The sequence below is a fragment of the Salvelinus alpinus genome, chromosome 2 (genome assembly GCF_045679555.1).
Source record: "Salvelinus alpinus chromosome 2, SLU_Salpinus.1, whole genome shotgun sequence".
Lineage (NCBI taxonomy): Eukaryota > Metazoa > Chordata > Actinopteri > Salmoniformes > Salmonidae > Salvelinus > Salvelinus alpinus.
In genome coordinates, this window is record NC_092087.1 from 102,342,606 (window position 1) to 102,364,092 (window position 21,487).

At 42.3% G+C, this 21,487-nt stretch overlaps 2 protein-coding genes across 2 annotated transcripts in view; one reads left to right on the plus strand and one right to left on the minus strand.

The window, feature by feature from the left end:
- Positions 1 to 21,487, minus strand: part of LOC139547632 (zinc finger protein 271-like) — a 271,214-nt gene that overhangs the window by 104,752 nt on the left and 144,975 nt on the right. The window lies entirely within an intron of this gene.
- LOC139547476 (S-antigen protein-like) lies at positions 8,255 to 10,246 on the plus strand. Its single transcript, XM_071356362.1, has 3 exons — positions 8,255 to 8,900; positions 9,359 to 9,456; positions 9,590 to 10,246. Exons 1-3 carry the CDS (start codon positions 8,537 to 8,539, stop codon positions 9,788 to 9,790), a joined length of 663 nt encoding a protein of 220 aa, XP_071212463.1. The 5' UTR covers positions 8,255 to 8,536; the 3' UTR covers positions 9,791 to 10,246.

The window sequence follows — 21,487 nt, forward strand, 5'->3', positions numbered from 1 at the left end:
CGAAATAACAAATCGTCTGTCTGCATTTATAAAAGTGTACAGGCATATCCTGTTTCCATCAGCCCCTTCATTACTTTGGAAATGGTTGGATCAATATCCACCTTCATGATATGGATGAAGCCTGATTTGGAATGTCTGAGTAGTTCTATCTGATGTCATAATACATCCCTCTGATAATCAAGTGATATTCACATGTGATGCATTTGCTCCATTTTTTACATTTAAGTTGGAGGCCCACTCTGATGATTTATGTCTTACATAGTGGGGCTTTAAAAGAATAGTATGGTGACATCTTAGTGTGGCTTGAAATGAATAGGATTATTAATGGGCTGATGGTTGGTGGTGCTACTATATAGGTAAGGTTGTCCAATATGAATGTTCAATACACACACTAGGTTGATCAGTAGCCAGTTAGCTAGCTGCTACAGTCCAATATGAATGTTCAATACACACACTAGGTTGATCGGTAGCCAGTTAGCTAGCTGCTACGTCTTTAGCCGCACAGCTAGCTAACACAGCTCGCTATCAACAAAGTCAAAATGGACTCCAGGCCTGGTGGTGGCAGCAGTGCACTACAACCACTTCCACTACAAATGCAAATTAATTACTTAAAAATCATACAATGTGATTTTCTGGATTTCTGTTTTAGATTCCGTCTCTCACAGTTGAAGTGTACCTATGATAAAAAATTACAGACCTCTACATGCTTTGTAAGTAGGAAAACCTGCAAAATCGGCAGTGTATCAAATACTTGTTCTCCCCACTGTATATATATATAATTAAATCAAATATTGAATTTGGGCTTTACTAATATTGCCCATAGAAATGCATTGATAAACACGTTGATAACTGGAAAAATATATATATATTTTTTAAAGGAATAAGGTTTTGAAGTGTCTGTCCTATATCTAGGCGATATAAGAAAGCTCAGGTAATATTTTATATATTGTTTTACATATATTTAACCCCTTATTTTTTGGGGTACAAAACTACCTCCGTACTTCCATTTGTGTGTATAGGTTACCTTCAAACGAGTTCCGATGAGCAACATAGAGAACACCGTTATGTTGGTGAGTCTCCCCTTTTCCATTTGATTTTGTAGCTCAAACGGTTTGGATGCTACAGACATTTTTTCGTGAGAAGACCCGATATCTGGGATGTCTTATGGTCTGATAAAAACCGCTGTAGCGACCACCTTCCACCTCACAGGCGGAAGGCCGACATTTGCAGATGTGATGGATTGAGACGCAGCCCATGCAACAAAACAGATCTTTATCTTAAACTGATGGATTTGGATGGGGATTTTTTTTACTCTGTTACTTAGATTGACGCAAAGTGCTTCAATAGACTCTTAAGGATAAACATCACCAGTAGGCTAAGGCTATCACATCCTTATGATATACAGTATCTATTTTCATAAGAGTAACGTGACTACATTAACATCACCAGTAGGCTAAGGCTTTCACATCTTTATGATATACAGTATCTATTTTCATAAGAGTAACGTGACTGCATTAACATCAGCAGTAGGCTAAGGCTATCACATCCTTATGATATACAGTATCTATTTTCATAAGAGTAACGTGACTACATTAACATCACCAGTAGGCTAAGGCTTTCACATCCTTATGATATACAGTATCTATTTTCATAAGAGTAATGTGACTGCAAGAGACAGGTCGGGAATGTCAGACTGTTTTACGGGACAAATCAACCTTTTTTTTCTAAATTAGTGGCGTTTGAATTTGTTGATAAAATGCAGGACATGATTGTTTGGTTGTGCGGGACTGTCCGGGACATGTGGTCACCCTAATTACCCGCCTCACTGACTCTCCCTTGGCCAGGTGAAACGACCTCTCTCTCAGAAGCACTTCTCTCCCTGCCTCTCGCTTCAGTAACTCAGCCACTCTTTTACCATAAGATGGTCCGTCAATCTGTAAGTCTCTGCTTTCTTCGCTTTTGATGTGCTGGTTTTGTTTTTGTTGTGTTCTTTGGGCTCCTGCCTGTGCTACTTGGTCTCGAGTTGTTAACAATGTTGTACTCTGGCTTGCTACTTACTACGTACTGTGGGGGTTGGCTAGCTAGGCTAGTTAGCTGGCTAGGCTAGCAGGTTAAAATAGCTAATGTTAGATGGCTGGCTAACATAACTGCATGTAACATGATTTTATAACTGGTTAGATGGCATTGTGTATTTACAAAACTTTGGTTTACTTTAATGTGGCTCAATTTGCTATTAAAGCTGTAAATTAGAGCTAGCTAGGTGTTGATAGCCACTGGCTGACTCATGCAGTGCTGAAGTAGGTAGGCCTGGTAGGGCTAACATTAGCAGGCTCGTTGCCTAGCAACCTTGCAAGCTTATCTGTAACCGTCAATTCATAAAGTATTTGCTTGTAAGTTGGCTGAAAATGTTATTGAAACCACTAGTCATGAGTGCACACGATTTGGTTTAATTTGAAGTGATCTATTTGAAGATGTTTCTGTCAGAGTTTACATTGTAGGGAATAGGCTGGCTAGCCGGGTCCTCCATATTACTTCACAGCCTGTAAAAAAACATTCTGACATGACTTCAGCATTCTTTGGAATTCTGATCGGTTTTATGTACTCTAAAAATAGACAAGAGAGGTGTAACTTTGCATTGGGACTTGTGATGCTATACTAATGCAGATCCATATGTTACATGTGGTTACATTTAGCTACCTCCACTTTAAGGGAGTTGTATGGCCACATTTAGATGTGAAAAAATAACAGAGAAAACTATTTCTATTCTAACAGTATTTGGGTCATTCTTGAGCTCTGGTTATATTTCAGTCCCACTGACTGATTTTGTTAATAAATTGAAATGTCCAGTATAATGAATAGAAATAAATATAGAATTAATTTAAACTTTATTATTCCAAAATCATATTTTTTTAACTGACACCAAAAATTGTTTCACGTCCCCCAGGCGTTTCAATAAATGTTTACTTGGGAAATTAATATTAAAATGTGCACATCATTTAATGCAAACATAAATTTGTGTTATTTTGTTGAGAAAGTATTTTTATCAAATAAATGCATTATTATTGATTAAAATCACACAATTTAGCTCTGTCCCTCAGTCTACATGTAACGGGTTGTAAACCTGTGACAGGGTTGAGTTATTTACTTTATTTATGAATATTGCAAAAAACAAATTAATAATTGAATATATTATACATTATATATTGTTTATATTCACTTATAAAACATGCTGTAATGTGTTCTATGTGAACAGAAAATATATTTTATGGCAGGTAGCCTGGTGGTAGGAGAGTTGGGCAAGGCTCTTCAGTTGTTCCTTTAATAAGTTGCTCTGGATCCTAAATTACTCAATGATTATAGTGTATACATTTATATATTCTAAGAATCTTTGATTTAACGTTATTCCATTGAAACATCTAGGGAATGATGGCACCCACATCAGCAGCAGAACGACAAAGGCAGTGTCTAGCACGTCACAATGCTGACCCAGTAAAAAGGGAACAGTACTTTGAGAGGGATAACGATATCATAACCGCCATCGATAAAAGACATTACTGTGCAGCCGTCTTCATCGACCTGGCCAAGGCTTTCGACTCTGTCAATCACCATATTCTTATCGGCAGACTCAGTAGCCTCGGTTTTTCTAATGACTGCCTTGCCTGGTTCACCAACTACTTTGCAGACAGAGTTCAGTGTGTCAAATCGGAGGGCATGTTGTCCGGTCCTCTGGCAGTCTCTATGGGGGTACCACAGGGTTCAATTCTCGGGCCGACTCTTTTCTCTGTATACATCAATGATGTTGCTCTTGCTGCGGGCGATTCCCTGATCCACCTCTACGCAGACGACACCATTCTATATACTTCCGGCCCTTCCTTGGACACTGTGCTATCTAACCTCCAAACGAGCTTCAATGCCATACAACACTCCTTCCGTGGCCTCCAACTGCTCTTAAACGCTAGTAAAACCAAATGCATGCTTTTCAACCGTTCGCTGCCTGCACCCGCACGCCCGACTAGCATCACCACCCTGGACGGTCTATAAGTACCTAGGTGTCTGGCTAGACTGCAAACTCTCCTTCCAGACTCATATCAAACATCTCCAATCCAAAATCAAATCAAGAATCGGCTTTCTATTCCGCAACAAAGCCTCCTTCACTCACGCCGCCAAACTTACCCTAGTAAAACTGACTATCCTACCGATCCTCGACTTCGGCGATGTCATCTACAAAATAGCTTCCAATACTCTACTCAGCAAACTGGATGCAGTTTATCACAGTGCCATTCGTTTTTGTTACTAAAGCACCTTATACGACCCACCACTGCGACCTGTATGCCCTAGTCGGCTGGCCCTCGCTACATGTTCGTCGTCAGACCCACTGGCTCCAGGTCATCTACAAGGCTATGCTAGGTAAAGTGCCGCCTTATCTCAGTTCACTGGTCACGATGGCTACACCCACCCGCAGCACGCGCTCCAGCAGGTGTATCTCACTGATCATCCCTAAAGCCAAAACCTCATTTGGACGCCTCTCCTTCCAGTTCTCTGCTGCCTGCGACTGGAACGAATTGCAAAAATCTCTGAAGTTGGAGACTTTTATCTCCCTCAACAACTTTAAAAATCTGCTATCCGAGCAGCTAACCGATCGCTGCAGCTGTACATAGTCCATCTGTAAACTACCCACCCAATTTACCTACCTCACCCCCCATACTGCTTTTATTTATTTACTTTTCTGCTCTTTTGCACACCAGTATCTCTTCTTGCACATGATCATCTGATGATTTATCACTCCAATGTTAATCTGCTAAATTGTAATTATTCGATTTATTGCCTACCTCATGCCTTTTGCACACATTGTATATAGATTCTCTTTTTTCTACCATGTTATTGACTTGTTTATTGTTTACTCCATGTGTAACTCTGTGTTGTCTGTTCACACTGCTATGCTTTATCTTGGCCAGGTCGCAGTTGCAAATGAGAACTTGTTCTCAACTAGCCTACCTGGTTAAATAAAGGTGAAATAAAAATAAATAAATAAAAGGGAGAGATGGAAAAGGAATGTTGATTCAGGGGGAAAAAGGAAAGATAATTGATTTATTAAGTGAGACAGACCAGCATCAGAAGCGTAAACAGTGGAGAACAACATACAAAAGAAGCAAGGAGAGGAAAGGAGCACTGAGGAACTTGACCACTAAGTCCACATCATGAACGTTGAAGAGAACGGCGGACAGGTTGGTGGGTAAGGGCCGTGATGTCAGCGATGCACAGGAGCTTTACAAAGGCCTCCATCAGACAAACACGTCAGTGAAGCTGTTCTGTGTGAAGAGTGCCGATGTTGAACGTGCGATGGAGATGATGCCAAGACCCATAAAAGCGGTGCCCTCCATCATGAGAATACACCAGGTCATCACCATGGCTCCTGGTGAGCTGATGTCTGGGGATGTCAGTTGTCTTTGTTCAACAAAGAAGGACCTAAACTGTACATGGTTTAATAACACACAGCACTTCAGTTTCAGGCAGAAGGTCCTGGCTGCTCCAGAACAGCCAGCCAATGAGGAAAGTCCTTTTTTATCCAGGCATCACCCTCGGCACGGATGAAGTTAGTGTATAAGTGAAATATATACATTACGTAGGACCAAACAGATTTTTCTGGAATTCTGCAGACGACTTCCACTAGTGTCAGTTTGATGAAGTCCTTGAGATGATTCCAGTCCCTGAGTCCTTGAGATGACCTCTCTACTCTTCTACATTTGCACACACTGTACATAGATTTTTCTATTGTGTTATTGACTGCACATTTGTTTATGTGTAACTCTGTGTTGTTGTTTTTGTCGCACTGCTTTGCTTTATCTTGGCCAGGTCAAAGTTGTAAATGAGAACTTGTTCTCAACTGGCCTACCTGGTTAAATAAAGGTCAAACAAAAAAATACCTTCATGAGGTTCTATAGTAGCAAGGATCTGACACCTCCGGAGGTCTTGATGGCTCAATCCACCAGAGGTATGGCTACAACATAGGCATTGTTCAAAGGCATCTCTGTTCAAGAGATCTGTAATGCAGCATGTTGTGGTGATGTACCTTCATGAGGTTCTACTGACTGGACATCACTACACATACGGTGACTAGAGTGGGGACCTCTGAGGGATAATCCTGTCTAGACTTGGCATCAGAGAGTATATGAGCTCTATGGTAGTTGGTAGTTGACTAGGTTACCTTTCACACATGGAAGACAAACGTACTTAGATGTGAAGACGGGAGAGACTATGGCCCTTATATAGGAAGTGGAGTCATCTGCTATTAGCTGTTGCTTGACAGACGTTGTTTGATTGGATCTCCCTAGACTCCGCCCCTAACGAGGCTTATAATATCATAGAACAGGGGTTATCTTAGGTAACCTTAAGTTACAGGTCCTACTATGCTAATTTCTCTGTATTAAATGGCCCATAACTTTAACACTAGCAGAGATCCTGGAACTAATATACCCTTAAAGTTTATTATGTTCAACAATGTATATAAAAAATCGAAACATTTATATTTTCAATATTTATATTTTCTATATTAATAAATTCATGTAAGAAATGTATGAATGAAATCAAAATACAAATCAAATCAAATTTTAAGTGTCGACCTTACAGTGGAATGCTGACTTAAGCCCTTAACCACCAATGCAATTTTAAGAAAAATAAGTGTTATATAATTAATATTAAAGAGCAGCAGTAAAATAACAGTAGCGAGGCTTTATACAGGTATTACCGGTACAGAGTCAATATGGAGGCTGTATACAGGGGGTACCGGTACAGAGTCAATGTGGAGGCTATATACAGTTATTACCGGTACAGCGTCAATGTGGAGGCTATATACGGGAGGTACCGGTAAAGAGTCAATGTGGAGGCTATATACAGGTATTACCGGTACAGCGTCAATGTGGAGGCTATATACAGGAGGTACCGGTACAGCGTCAATGTGCGGGGGCACAGGTGAGTCGAGGAAAAATACTACTCCTATTACAGAGAAAATGGTAAAGATTCAAATGACACCCATTGTTGGAGGACTGTAGCATCTAATGATGAAACATGTAGAATCTCCACAGAGGAGCACTGTCATGATTGTAGCAGGTTTACTAACGCGTTACTTATATTAGCTGTGTTGACTATGACGTTACTTTAGCTAATATGGTGACAACGATGCTGTGTTTAGCAGTTATGAAATGGTTTGGTTTGGAAAGGTTTTTTCTCCTGGTCACCTACAGCTGACGTCCACAAGCGAAGGGAAAAGGTGAGCGAATTGATGTGAGAGGAAATACAACGTGGCAGTAGTGAAAGTGAACTGTGTTTACGCGTCATCAATCCAGGAATAGGGGAAATGTTAGTATCATGTAGTAGCCTACACCTATTGCTGTTACATTGAACAGGGTGAATGAAATATGAATGACAGTCATCTAATATGCTGTAATAGAATTAAGGCCATGAATAAACAAATCGTCCTGCCTCATCTTAAACGGCACTGACCGCCACTGTTTGGATGGTGGGCCTTTCTTGGGAAACTGTTGAGCTGAAAAACCCAGCAACTTTGCAGTTATTGACACAACCCGATGAGCCTGGCACCTACTACCATACCCTGTTCAAAGACACTTAAATATGTTGTCTTCCTCATTCACCCTCTGAATGGCACACATGCACAATCCATGTCTCATGTCTCAAGGCTTAAAATTCCTTATTTAACCTGACTCTCCCCCTTCATCTACACTGATTGAAGTGGATTTAACTAGTGACATTAATAAGGGATCATAGCTTTAGCCTGGATTCACCTGGTCAGTCTGTGTCATGGAAGGAGCAGGTGTTCTTAATGTTTTGTCTACCCAGTGTATAGCACTACAGATAATCAAGTGCTTTTTGCATGTGATGCATTTGCTCTATTGTTTACAGTATGATTTGTATCTTATAGAGAGTGGCTTTAAGGTAAAAGTACCGTCACATCTAGATAAAAACGAATGTGAAAATAAACAGAGCAAATCTGTATTAAAACACTACCTATTCATAGATGTATTTATTCATCATCTACATATTCATATTAAGCTTCTACGTCTGTGTACAGGAACGTATTATTTGTAAGACGTAAGAGAAAATATATCAGCTTATTGATAAATTATTATGACGTTCTTTCCAATACAAAAGTGTAGTAACTATTGTTTCCAAACTGCGTTACCCACTCCAGCCAGCAGATGGCGATTTGCATCTTTCAGGTGACGCTTCTTGCGTGACGTATAATTTACTGGACCGGACGCTTCTTCAGGAACAACAACACGGCTACTTTTTCAACCGCCTCGGTAGCTTGCTAGCCAACATAAAACTGAAAGATTGACGCGTTACACCGTGTTTGTGTACATTAGCTAATCTCAGTGTTTTAAACACATTTCTGTTGATTTATCAACTGATGACCTTTAGCCTAATTTGCTTGTTCAATTTGCAAACTTGTTTAAGATTGAAACTGAGCCTAGCACTAGGCTAGTCGCTAATGCGAACTAGCTAGCTAACATCCCTGATCATGAGTTCACTAAACTACTTATCCCCTGCTAAAGAAGAGGGGGTCTGCTGTATGGAGAAAGAAGCTCTGGGACTGAACAATGTCGTGGAAGATGAGGGTGTTACAGTGAAAGAAGAGGAGGCTGTTATAGTGAAAGAAGAGGAGGCTGTTATAGTGAAAGAAGAGGAGGCTGTTACAGTGAAAGAAGAGGAGGCTGTTACAGTGAAAGAAGAGGAGGCTGTTACAGTGAAAGAAGAAGAGGCTGTTACAGTGAAAGAAGAGGAAGAAACTTTTAGAGAGGAAGAGGATGCTATCTCAATAAAGGTGAAGCAGGAAGACGTTTTGGGAGTGAAAGTGGAGGAGACAGAATATCAGATTACTACCAGTGAGTACTGTCTTAAACAGGGGCACAAACTGTTGTTTAATTAATGTGGGGTTTTAAAGGGGCATTCTACTGAAGTTCTACACTTGAATATGTTGTTCTGTACTGTAGGAATTGTTTCAGGGGCCATCTGCTGTTGGTACATATATTTTTGGGACTTTTAAATGAGATTAATCGAATTCTCCATGTGGTCGACATTAAAGTGCACCTCATCTAATATAGCAGGCTTTTCAAATTCAATATTGTTGCATATGTTGTACATTAAATATCCAATGGACACAAAAGGCACCCATTTCGTGAAACTACCCTTTCACATTTGCAACACAAACATTATTTTATAAAATCATGATGAAGTGGCCATTTTAGGCCCTTTTTAGACATATTCATGCCTCTTGTTAGACTCTGTGATTGCAATTGAAGTTCATAAATTTACCGTCTGTTTGATGTTCTCATTCACACAGGAGAGAGACATGACTATCTTGGATCCTCTGGGGAGCCTCAACAACATCCTGAGGCTGACGAGGCAGAGAAGAGTCTCTCCAGATCAGAACACCAGATGGTACAGCTTAGTCTGGTCTAGCATACAGCTTGCTCTATCGGGGTCTGGGCTGGGTTTCTGTAAAGCACTTCATAACAACAGTGACATCAGCATCCATAATGATGTGTCTGTGTCCCCTCTTTATGGTTACCAGGACAACGCTAGCCCTTCCTCCCTCCTGGAGTCCCCGTTACGTGCCTCTCCCGGTAGCACCTTACTGCTGGGTATAAAGAGGTTGTCTGTGCAGCTGGTGGACTGCAGGAAAACAACGGGGCTGAGTGGAACTGTGAGACAAGGAGGAGAGAAGAAAGGATCAGATTTGACACATCAAAGTAAGTGCTGTAGTTTAGTTTGAACAAATACAATAGATCTGCCCACTGGTATCTGTTACCAGGACTACCAGCAGAGTTCTGTTAGTTGACAGGAAGATAGACTGGTATCTTTTACCAGGACAACCAGCAGAGTTCTGTTTGTTGACAGGAAGATAGACTGGTGGATATGGATGTTATGAATATCATAACACTGAAAAAGGATTCTGCCAATTAAAAGAGAGAAACCAATAGATCATATAAAACCTTGATGAAAGGTAGCTTTAGAGAGACAGTTATAAGATGATCCTATGTAAGGTGCTCGTTTTTCAAAAACATTTTCTCAAAATATTATGGATGTTACATTGCCTGTCCCAGTCAACCCCCCTATCTTTATAACATTTACATTTACATTTAAGTCATTTAGCAGACGCTCTTATCCAGAGCGACTTACAAATTGGTGCATTCACCTTATGACATCCAGTGGAACAGCCACTTTACAATAGTGCATCTAAATCTTTTAAGGGGGGGGGGGGGGGGGGGTCAGAAGGCTTCCTTTCCCCTATCCTAGGTATTCCTTAAAGAGGTGGGGTTTCAGGTGTCTCCGGAAGGTGGTGATTGACTCCGCTGTCCTGGCGTCGTGAGGGAGTTTGTTCCACCATTGGGGGGCCAGAGCAGCGAACAGTTTTGACTGGGCTGCGCGGGAACTGTACTTCCTCAGAGGTAGGGAGGCGAGCAGGCCAGAGGTGGATGAACGCAGTGCCCTAGTTTGGGTGTAGGGCCTGATCAGAGCCTGAAGGTACTGAGGTGCCGTTCCCCTCACAGCTCCGTAGGCAAGCACCATAAGACTGTAGAACAGGAAAACTAAACTCCAGACACTGGTAATTAATTAACTAATACTGGAGGAAAGCTGTGATCAGGCTGCCCACTCAAGAGAAAGCTTCAAACTGTAACCAGTGCCGTCAATCTTGTTCAGGTTATCAATAAACCTACCAGGGTAGTTACAAACAGTAGAGGAATGAAATCATCATGTTTTGATCATATCTTTACTAATGCTGCAGAAATGTGTTTTAAAGCAATTTCCAGATCCATCAGATGTAGTGATCACAATATAGTAGCCATATCTAGGAAAACCACAGTTCCAAAGGCTGGGCCTAATATTGTGTAAAAGAGGTCATACAATACGTTTTGTAGTGATTCTTTTGTTTTTGATGTAAATAATATTTGTTGGTCCGTGGTGTGTAATGATGAGCAACCAGACGCTGCCCTTGACACATTTATGAAATTGCTTATCCCAGTTACTAATAAGCATGCACCCGATAAGAAAATGACTGTAAAAACGGTTAAATCCACGTGGATTGATGAGGAATAGAAAAATGGTATGGTGTAGAGCAGTGGTCCCCAAACGTTTTATAGTCTGATACCCCTTCAAACATTCAACCTCCAGCTGTACCCCCTCTTGCACCAGGGTCAGCGCACTCTCAAATGTTGTGTATTGCCATCATTGTAAGCCGGTCACACACACACACTATACGATACATTTATTAAACATAAGAATGAGTGTGAGTTTGTCAAAACCCAGCTCTTCCTATTAGAGGTCGACCGATTATGATTTTTCAACGCCGATACCGATTATTGGAGGACAAAAAAAGCCGATACCGATTTAAAAAAAAAATATATATATATATATATATATATTATATATACTGCTCAAAAAAATAAAGGGAACACTTTAACAACACAATGTAACTCCAAGTCAATCACACTTCTGTGAATTCAAACTGTCCACTTCGGAAGCAACACTGATTGACAATAAATTTCACATGCTGTTGTGCAATTGGAATAGACAACCGGTGGAAATTATAGGCAATTAGCAAGACACCAACAATAAAGGAGTGGTTCTGCAGGTGGTGACCACAGACCACTTCTCAGTTCCTATGCTTCCTGGCTGATGTTTTGGTCACTTTTGAATGCTTTCACTCTAGTGGTAGCATGAGACGGAGTATACAACCCACACAAGTGGCTCAGGTAGTGCAGCTCATCCAGGATGGCACATCAATGCGAGCTGTGGCAAGAAGGTTTGCTGTGTCTGTCAGCGTAGTGTCCAGAGCATGGGGGCGCTACCAGGAGACAGGCCAGTACATCAGGAGACGTGGATGAGGCCGTAGGAGGGCAACAACCCAGCAGCATGACCGCTACCTCCGCCTTTGTGCAAGGAGGAGCAGGAGGAGCACTGCCAGAGCCCTGCAAAATGACCTCCAGCAGGCCACAAATGTGCATGTGTCTGCTCAAACGGTCAGAAACAGACTCCATGAGGGTGGTATGAGGGCCCGACGTCTACAGGTGGGGGTTGTGCTTACAGCCCAACACCGTGCAGGACGTTTGGCATTTGCCAGAGAACACCAAGATTGGCAAATTCGCCACTGGCGCCCTGTGTTCTTCACAGATGAAAGCAGGTTCACACTGAGCACGTGACAGACGTGACAGAGTCTGGAGACGCCGTGGAGAACGTTCTGCTGCCTGCAACATCCTCCAGCATGACCAGTTTGGCGGTGGGTCAGTCATGGTGTGGGGTGGCATTTCTTTGGGGGGGCGCACAGCCCTCCATGTGCTCGCCAGAGGTAGCCTGACTGCCATTAGGTACCAAGATGACTTAAATGTAAATGTAAGATGAGATCCTCAGACCTCTTGTGAGACCATATGCTGGTGCGGTTGGCCCTGGGTTCCTCCTAATGCAAGACAATGCTAGACCTCATGTGGCTTGAGTGTGTCAGCAGTTCCTGCAAGAGGAAGGCATTGATGCTATGGACTGGCCTGCCCGTTCCCCAGACCTGAATCCAATTGAGCACATCTGGGACATCATGTCTCGCTCCATCCACCAACGCCACGTTGCACCACAGACTGTCCAGGAGTTGGCGGATGCTTTAGTCCAGGTCTGGGAGGAGATCCCTCAGGAGACCATCCGCCACCTCATCAGGAGCATGCCCAGGCGTTGTAGGGAGGTCATACAGGCACGGGGAGGCCACACACACTACTGAGCCTCATTTTGACTTGTTTTAAGGACATTACATCAAAGTTGGATCAGCCTGTAGTGTGGTTTTCCACTTTTAATTTTGAGTGTGACTCCAAATCCAGACCTCCATGGGTTGATAAATTTGATATCCATTGATCATTTTTGTGTGATTTTGTTGTCAGCACATTCAACTATGTAAAGAAAAAAGTATTTAATAAGAATATTTCATTCATTCAGATCTAGGATGTGTTATTTTCCTGTTCCCTTTGTTTTTTGGAGCAGTGTATATCATACACCAACACACATTTTTGTAATATTGACAATTGCAACAATACTGAATGAACAATGAACACTTTTATTTTAACTTAATATAATACATAAATAAAATCAATTTAGTGTCAAATAACATGAGAACATATGTTAAAACGAACCACCAGCTTTCATGGGTCTTCAATATTCCCAGTTAAGTTTTAGGTTGTAGTGCAGATAGCAGAGCTTGTCTGCATGGTCCCCTGTCAGTCTGCTCCTCCACGAAACACAGACCTTATTTGAAGTAGATCAAGACATTCTCTATGGAAGACATGAACGGTAAAATAACGATAGAACCCCTTTCAAGTTCAGCCGCAAGTTATTTCAGGAATTATAACGCGTCGACTATTTCTCTCAAAACCATATACCTTTGACTAATCCGGAAACTATCACCTCGAAAACAAAACGTTTATTCCGTTCCGTATTTTATCTAACGGGTGGCATCCATGAGTCTAAATATTCCTGTTACATTGCACAACCTTCAATGTTATGTCATAATTACAAAAAATTCTGGCAAATTAGTTCGCAAATAGCCAGGCGGCCCAAACTGTTGCATATACCTTGACTCTGCGTGCAACGAACGCAAGAGAAATGACACAATTTGACCTGGTTAATATTGCCTGCTAACCTGGATTTCTTTTAGCTAAATATGCAGGTTTAAAAATATATACTTGTGTATTGATTTTAAGAAAGGCATTGATGTTTATGGTTAAGTACACATTGGAGCAATGACAGTCATTGATTGATAGTTTTTTATAAGATAAGTTTAATGCTAGCTAGCAACTTACCTTAGCTTACTGCATTTGCGTAACAGGCAGGCTCCTCATGGAGTGCAATGTTTTTTTTATTTATTTATTTAACCTTTATTTAACCAGGTAGGCAAATTGAGAACACGTTCTCATTTACAATTGCGACCTGGCCAAGATAAAGCAAAGCAGTTCGACACATACAACAACACATCGTTACACATGGAGTAAAACAAACATATAGTCAATAATACAGTGAAAAAAATAAGTCTAAATACAATGTGAGCAAGTGAGGTGAGATAAGGGAGGTGAAGGCAAACAAATATATGTATAAATAAATACAAATATAAAAAGGCCATGGAGGCGAAGTGAATACAACACAGCAAGTAAAATAAAAACGAAAAACACTGGAATGGTTGGTTTGCAGTGGAAGAAAGCGCAAAGTAGAGACAGAAATAATGGGGTGCAAAGGAGCAAAATAAATAAATAAATAAATACAGTAGGTAAAGAGGTAGTTGTTTGGGCTAAATTATAGATGGGCTATGTACAGGTGCAGTAATCTATGAGCTGCTCTGACAGCTGGTGCTTAAAGCTAGTGAGGGAGATAAGTGTTTCCAGTTTCAGAGATTTTTGTAGTTCGTTCCAGTCATTGGCAGCAGAGAACTGGAAGGAGAGGCGTCAAAAGGAAGAATTGGTTTTGGGGGTGACTAGAGAGATATACCTGCTGGAGCGCGTGCTACAGGTAGGTGCTGCTATGGTGACCAGCGAGCTGAGATAAGGGGGGACTTTACCTAGCAGGGTCTTGTAGATGACCTGGAACCAGTGGGTTTGGCAACGAGTATGAAGTGAGGGCCAGCCAACGAGAGTGTACAGGTCGCAGTGGTGGGTAGTATATGGGGCTTTGGTGACAAAACGGATGGCACTGTGATAGACTGCATCCAATTTATTGAGTAGGGTTTTGGAGGCTATTTTGTAAATGACATCACCGAAGTCGAGGATTGGTAGGATGGTCAGTTTTACAAGGGTATGTTTGGCAGCATGAGTAAAGGATGCTTTGTTGCGGAATAGGAAGCCAATTCTAGATTTGACTTTGGATTGGAGATGTTTGATGTGAGTCTGGAAGGAGAGTTTACAGTCTAACCAGACACCTAGGTATTTGTAGTTGTCCACATATTCTAAGTCAGAGCCGTCCAGAGTAGTGATGTTGGACAGGCGGGCAGGTGCAGGCAGCGATCGGTTGAAGAGCATGCATTTAGTTTTACTTGTATTTAAGAGCAATTGGAGGCCACGGAAGGAGAGTTGTATGGCATTGAAGCTCGCCTGGAGGGTTGTTAACACAGTGTCAAAAGAAGGGCCAGAAGTATACAGAATAGTGTCGTCTGCGTAGAGGTGGATCAGAGAATCACCAGCAGCAAGAGCGACATCATTGATGTATACAGAGAAGAGAGTCAGTCCAAGAATTGAACCCTGTGGCACCCCCATAGAGACTGCCAGAGGCCCGGACAACAGACCCTCCGATTTGACACACTGAACTCGATCAGAGAAGTAGTTGGTGAACCAGGCGAGGCAATCATTAGAGAAACCAACGCTGTCGAGTCTGCCGATGAGGATGTGGTGATTGACAGAGTCAAAAGCCTTGGCCAGGTCAATGAATATGGCTGCACAGTATTGTTTCCTATCGATGGCGGTTAAGATATCGTTTATGACCTTGAGCGTGGCCGAGGTGCACCCATGACCAGCTCTGAAACCAGATTGCATAGCGGAGAAGGTATGGTGTGATTCGAAATGGTCGGTAATCTGTTTGTTGACTTGGCTTTCGAAGACCTTAGAAAGGCAGGGTAGGATAGATATAGGTCTGTAGCTGTTAGGGTCAAGAGTGTCCCCCCCTTTGAAGAGGGGGATAACCGCAGCTGCTTTCCAATCTTTGGGAATCTCAGACGACACGAAAGAGAGGTTGAAGAGGCTAGTAATAGGGGTGGCAACAATTTCAGCAGATAGTTTTAGAAAGAAAGGGTCCAGATTATCTAGCCCGGCTGATTTGTAAGGGTCCAGATTTTGCAGCTCTTTTAGAACATCAGCTGACTGTATTTGGGAGAAAGAGAAATGGGGAAGGCTTGGGCGAGTAGCAGAGGGGAGGGCAGTGCTGTTGTCAGGGGTAGGGGCAGCCAGGTGGAAAGCATGGCCAGCTGTAGAAAAATGCTTATTGAAATTCTCAATTATAGTGGATTTGTCGGTGGTGACAGTGTTTCCTATCTTCAGAGCGGTTGGAAGCTGGGAGGAGGTGTTCTTATTCTCCATGGACTTTACGGTGTCCCAGAACTTTTTTGAATTTGTGTTGCAGGAAGCAAATTTCTGCTTGAAAAAGCTAGCCTTGGCTGTTCTAACTGCCTGTGTATATTGGTTTCTGGCTTCCCTGAAAAGTTGCATATCACAGGGGCTGTTCGATGCTAATGCAGAACGCCATAGGATGTTTTTCTGTTGGTTAAGGGCAGTCAGGTCAGGAGAGAACCAAGGGCTATATCTGTTCCTGGTTCTAAATTTCTTGAATGGGGCATGCTTATATCCTCTACTGACGGGATGAGATCAATATCCTTCCAGGATACCCCGGCCAGGTCGATTAGAAAGGCCTGCTCGCTGAAGTGTTTCAGGGAGCGTTTGACAGTGATGAGTGGTCGTTTGACCGCTGACCCATTACGGATGCAGGCAATGAGGCAGTGATCGCTGAGATCTTGGTTGAAAACAGCAGAGGTGTATTTGGAGGGCAAGTTTGTTAGGATGATATCTATGAGGGTACCCGTGTTTACGGAATTGGGGTGGTACCTGGTAGGTTCATTGATAACTTGTGTGAGATTGAGGGCATCAAGCTTAGATTGTAGGGTGGCTGGGGTGTTGAGCATGTTCAAATTTAGGTCGCCTAGCAGCACGAACTCTGAAGATAGATGGGGGGCAATCAGTTCACATATAGTGTCCAGAGCACAGCTGGGGGCAGAGGGTGGTCTATAGCAGGCGGCAACGGTGAGAGACTTGTTTTTAGAGAGGTGGATTTTTAAAAGTAGAAGTTCAAATTGTTTGGGAACAGACCTGGATAGTAAAACAGAACTCTGCAGGCAATCTTTGCAGTAGATTGCAACACCGCCCCCTTTGGCCGTTCTATCTTGTCTGAAAATCTTGTAATTGGGGATGAAAATGTCTGAATTTTTGGTGGTCTTTCTAAGCCAGGATTCAGACGCGGCTAAAACATCCGGGTTGGCAGAGTGTGCTAAAGCAGTGAACAAAACAAACTTAGGGAGGAGGCTTCTAATGTTAACATGCATGAAGCCAAGGCTATTACGGTTACAGAAGTCATCAAAAGAGAGCGCCTGGGGAATAGGAGTGGAGCTAGGTACTGCAGGGCCTGGATTCACCTCTACATCACCAGAGGAACAGAGGAGGAGTAGGATAAGGGTACGGCTAAAAGCTATGAGAATTGGTCGTCTAGAGCTTCTAGAGCAGAGAGTAAAAGGAAGTTTCTGGGGGCGATAAAATAGCTTAAAGGAATAATGTACAGACAAAGGTATGGTAGGATGTGAATACAGTGGAGGTAAACCTAGGTATTGAGTGATGATGAGAGAGATATTGTCTCTAGAAACATCATTGAAACCAGGTGATGTCATCGCATATGTGGGTGGTGGAACTGAGAGGTTGGATATGGTATAGTGAGCAGGGCTAGAGTCTCTACAGTGAAATAAGCCAATAAACACTAACCAGAACAACAATGGACAAGGCATATTTACATTAAGGAGAGGCATGCTTAATCGAGTGATCAATAAGGGTCCAGTGAGTAGAGGTTGGTTGGGGTCACGGCGATCCAGACAGCAGGCCGGGTAGAGGCTATCGGTAGCAAGATAGCATAGGATGGAGGTCTAATTGTAGATACCTCGTGCGTTTCCGTCGGTAGGTTAGTGGGGTTCCGTGTGGTAGAGGGGATCAATCCAAATTGGCAAAATAGATATAGTGGCCCAAGAAAAAATTAAATAAATAAATAATAATAATACTAATAATAATAATTGTCCGATATACTTATTCAGATAGCAGCCGATAAGACAGCTAACGATTAGCGGGCCCCAGATGAGCGTTCAGGTAACGTCGGGACGGGGGTGCCAGTTGGATAACTCCCTCGGGCAGATAACGTTGGCAGTCAGTCGTGAAGGCCCGGTGGTGCTCCGTATCTGCAGCAACAAAAAAAAACAACAAAAAACGGGTCCGGATAGGTGACTGTAGCCCAGGAATGGCTGATGGAGCTCCTCAGCTAGCTCCGGAATAAATTACGTTTGCTCCGGGATCGACGTAAGCCAATAGACACACGGTTTGCAGCTAGCTAGCTGCGAAATCAAGGTGCAAATGTCCAGAGCCTGCGGCTGAAATCCGGTGATGAAGTAGAAAAAAAATCCGGTGATGTGGTAGTGAAAAAGCAGTCCTATATGCTCTGGGTTGATATCGCGCTTGCAGACTGGCAGGTATTGGCCCGAGCTGAAGCTGGCTGGTGTCCGAGTTAAGGGTGAAGACCGCAGCAGCGGCTAACTGACTACTAGCTAGTAGCTAGTTATCTGGCTAGCTTCTGATTGGGGTTACGGTTCTAAAGTATAAAAGAAATAGCAGATCCGTACCACATTGGGTGAGGCGGAATGTATATTCAGTTCCTAAATGGAAAGTGAAATTAAAATATATACGAAATGCATACGAAAAAAAACGAGGACTATTTACACGGGACAAGACAAACACACGTCCGACTGCTACGCCATCTTGGAATGGCAATGTAATCAGGTGTTAGAGCATTGGACTAGTTAACTGTAAGGTTGCAAGATTGGATCCCCCGAGCTGATGTAACAGTATAACTTTAGTACGTCCCCTCGTGCGAACCAGGGACCCTCTGCACACATCAACAACAGTCACCCACGAAGCGTCGTTACCCATCGCTCCACAAAAGCCGCGGCCCTTGCAGAGCAAGGGGAACCACTACTTCTAGGTTTCAGAGCAAGTGACGTAACTGATTGAAACGCTATTAGCGCGTACCCGCTAACTAGCTAGCCATTTCACATCCGTTACACTCACCCCCCTTTCAACCTCCTCCTTTTCCGCAGCAACCAGTGATCCGAGTCAACAGCATCAATGTAACAGTTTAACTTTACGTCCGTCCCCTCGCCCAGACCCGGGCGCAAACCAGGGACCCTCTGCACACATCAACAACAGTCGCCCACGAAGCGTCATTACCCATCGCTCCACAAAAGCCGCGGCCCTTGCAGAGCAAGGGGAACCACTACTTCTAGGTTTCAGAGCAAGTGACGTAACTGATTGAAACGCTATTAGCGCGTACCCGCTAACTAGCTAGCCATTTCACATCCGTTACACTGAGGTTAAAAAGGTTAAAGGTTAAAAATCTGGCAGAACGTTCCTAGGCCGTCATTGAAAATAAGAATGTGTTCTTAACTGACTTGCCTAGTTAAATAAAGATTAAATAAAGGTGTAAAAAATAAATAGAATAAAAAATCGGGGCCCAAAAATACCGTATTCCGATTGTTATGAAAACTTGAAATCGGCCCTAATTAACTGGCCATTCCGATTAATCGGTCGACCTCTATTTCCTATAAGAGTTCTTATAGGAGTAAGAGTTCTTATAGGACCAGCGCACAAATAATATAATAATAATACATTTTTTTGCTCTTTATTTATTAACAGTCTTACATATTAAACCTTATTTGTTCTTCGAAATTTGTAAATAACTCACCACAGGTTAATGAGAAGGATGTGCTTGAAAGGATGCACATATCTCTGCAATGTTGTATTGGAGAGAGTCTCAGTCTTAAATAATTTTCCACACAGTCTGTGTCTGTATTTAAAATGTGTCAATACTTTGCGCCCTTGATAACCAGCGCGCTTCTGTATTTTGTAAAAGCGTTACATGGTCGCTGCCCATATCATTGCATCGTGCAGAAAATACACGGGAGTTCAGTTAACCATTTTCACTGTAGTGTACAAAACGTCTTTCAAGCAGTCAGGTATTCCCTTGGCAGCAAGAGCCTCTCGGTGGATGCTGCAGTGTACCCAAGTGGCGTCGGGAGCAACTGCTTGCACGCGCGTTACCACTCACCTATGTTTCCCTGTCATGGCATTTGCTCCATCAGTACAGATACCAACATCAGCAGCAGCTACGTTTGGCTACATATGGACCGTTAGTGGAATTCCCGCAATAGAGTAACGGTTAATGTGATTGGATGTTTAAGTATTTGATTAGGCTACCTGTATTTGACATTGTATTGTTATTTCGTTGAACACTAGATGGTTTAATTTAATTTTTGGCAGGGAAATGAGGCTACTCAGGTGAGAAAAAAAACTCACCCAAATGTATAGCCCTGTTGGAAAATATAAATGATTTTTGATAATGTGATAATGTGATTCACATTGATAATGTGAATCACATTTTTATTTGGCGTACCCCAGTTTGGGAATACCCGGTGTAGAGGGAGGCAAAAAAAGAGTTGGCAAATAGGTATGGCTATTTGATTGGCAAACTTATTGCAAATTGAGAAATCATGTGACTAAACTGAATAAAAATAACTACTACACTATAAAACCAAGATAAATGACAAAGAATTATTGTAAAAAGCTTTGGAGCATTTTCAATGACATTTTGGGCAAAAAGGCTAACTCTGCTCCACCATTCATTGAACGCTGACACTACACATCCAAGTATATTGGACCAAATTATGAAAGACAAGCATTGTAATTTTGAATCTGTAAAGTAAGTGTGGAAGAGGTGAAACAATTGTCTATCAACAATGACACGTCACCGGGGTCTGACAACGTGGATGGAAAGTGATTGAGGATAATAGTGGATGATATTGCCACTCCAATTTGCCATATCTTCAATTTAAGCCTACTAGAAAGTGTGTTCCCTCAGGCCTGGAGGGAGGCAAAAGTCTTTCCGCTACGTAAGAATAGTAAAGCACCCTTTACTGGCTGAAATTGCTGACCAATCAGCCTGTTACCAACCATTACACTTTTTGAAAAAATTGTTTGACCAGATACAATGCGATCATAGCCTTCTGCTGGAAAAACTTGTGTTATGGCTTTACACCCCCTGCTATATTGTGGATAAAGAGCTACCTGTCTAACAGAACACAGAGGGTGTTCCAGAATGGAAGCCAGTACAACAGAATCAAGGTAGAATCAGGAATTCCCCATGGCAGCTGTCTAGGCACCTTACTTTTTTAAATTTTTACTAACGACATGCCACCTGCTTTGGGTAAAGCCAGTGTGTCTAGGTATGAGGATGACTCAACACTGTACACGTCATCTACCACGGAAACTAAAATGACTGCAACACTTAACATAGAGCTAAAGTTAGTTTCAGAATGGGTGGCAAGGAATAAGTTAGTCCTAAATATTTCAGGTAACCTTAAGTTACATTGGCCTACTATGCTAATTCTGTAGCGGTATTGTTAGAGAAGCGTAAAGATAAAGATTTTGTTTGGGAGCCAGGCAGGTATTAACCTGCTGAAAGGAAAAGAGTAGAGTAGTGCTACCAGGCACACATCAGCAGAAGATATTGAATAGAGAGCCAGTGGAGACTAGAGTGGATTGCCAGTGGGGAGAGAACATAAGACCCACCATATAAAACGCCCGTCACAGCAATTTGC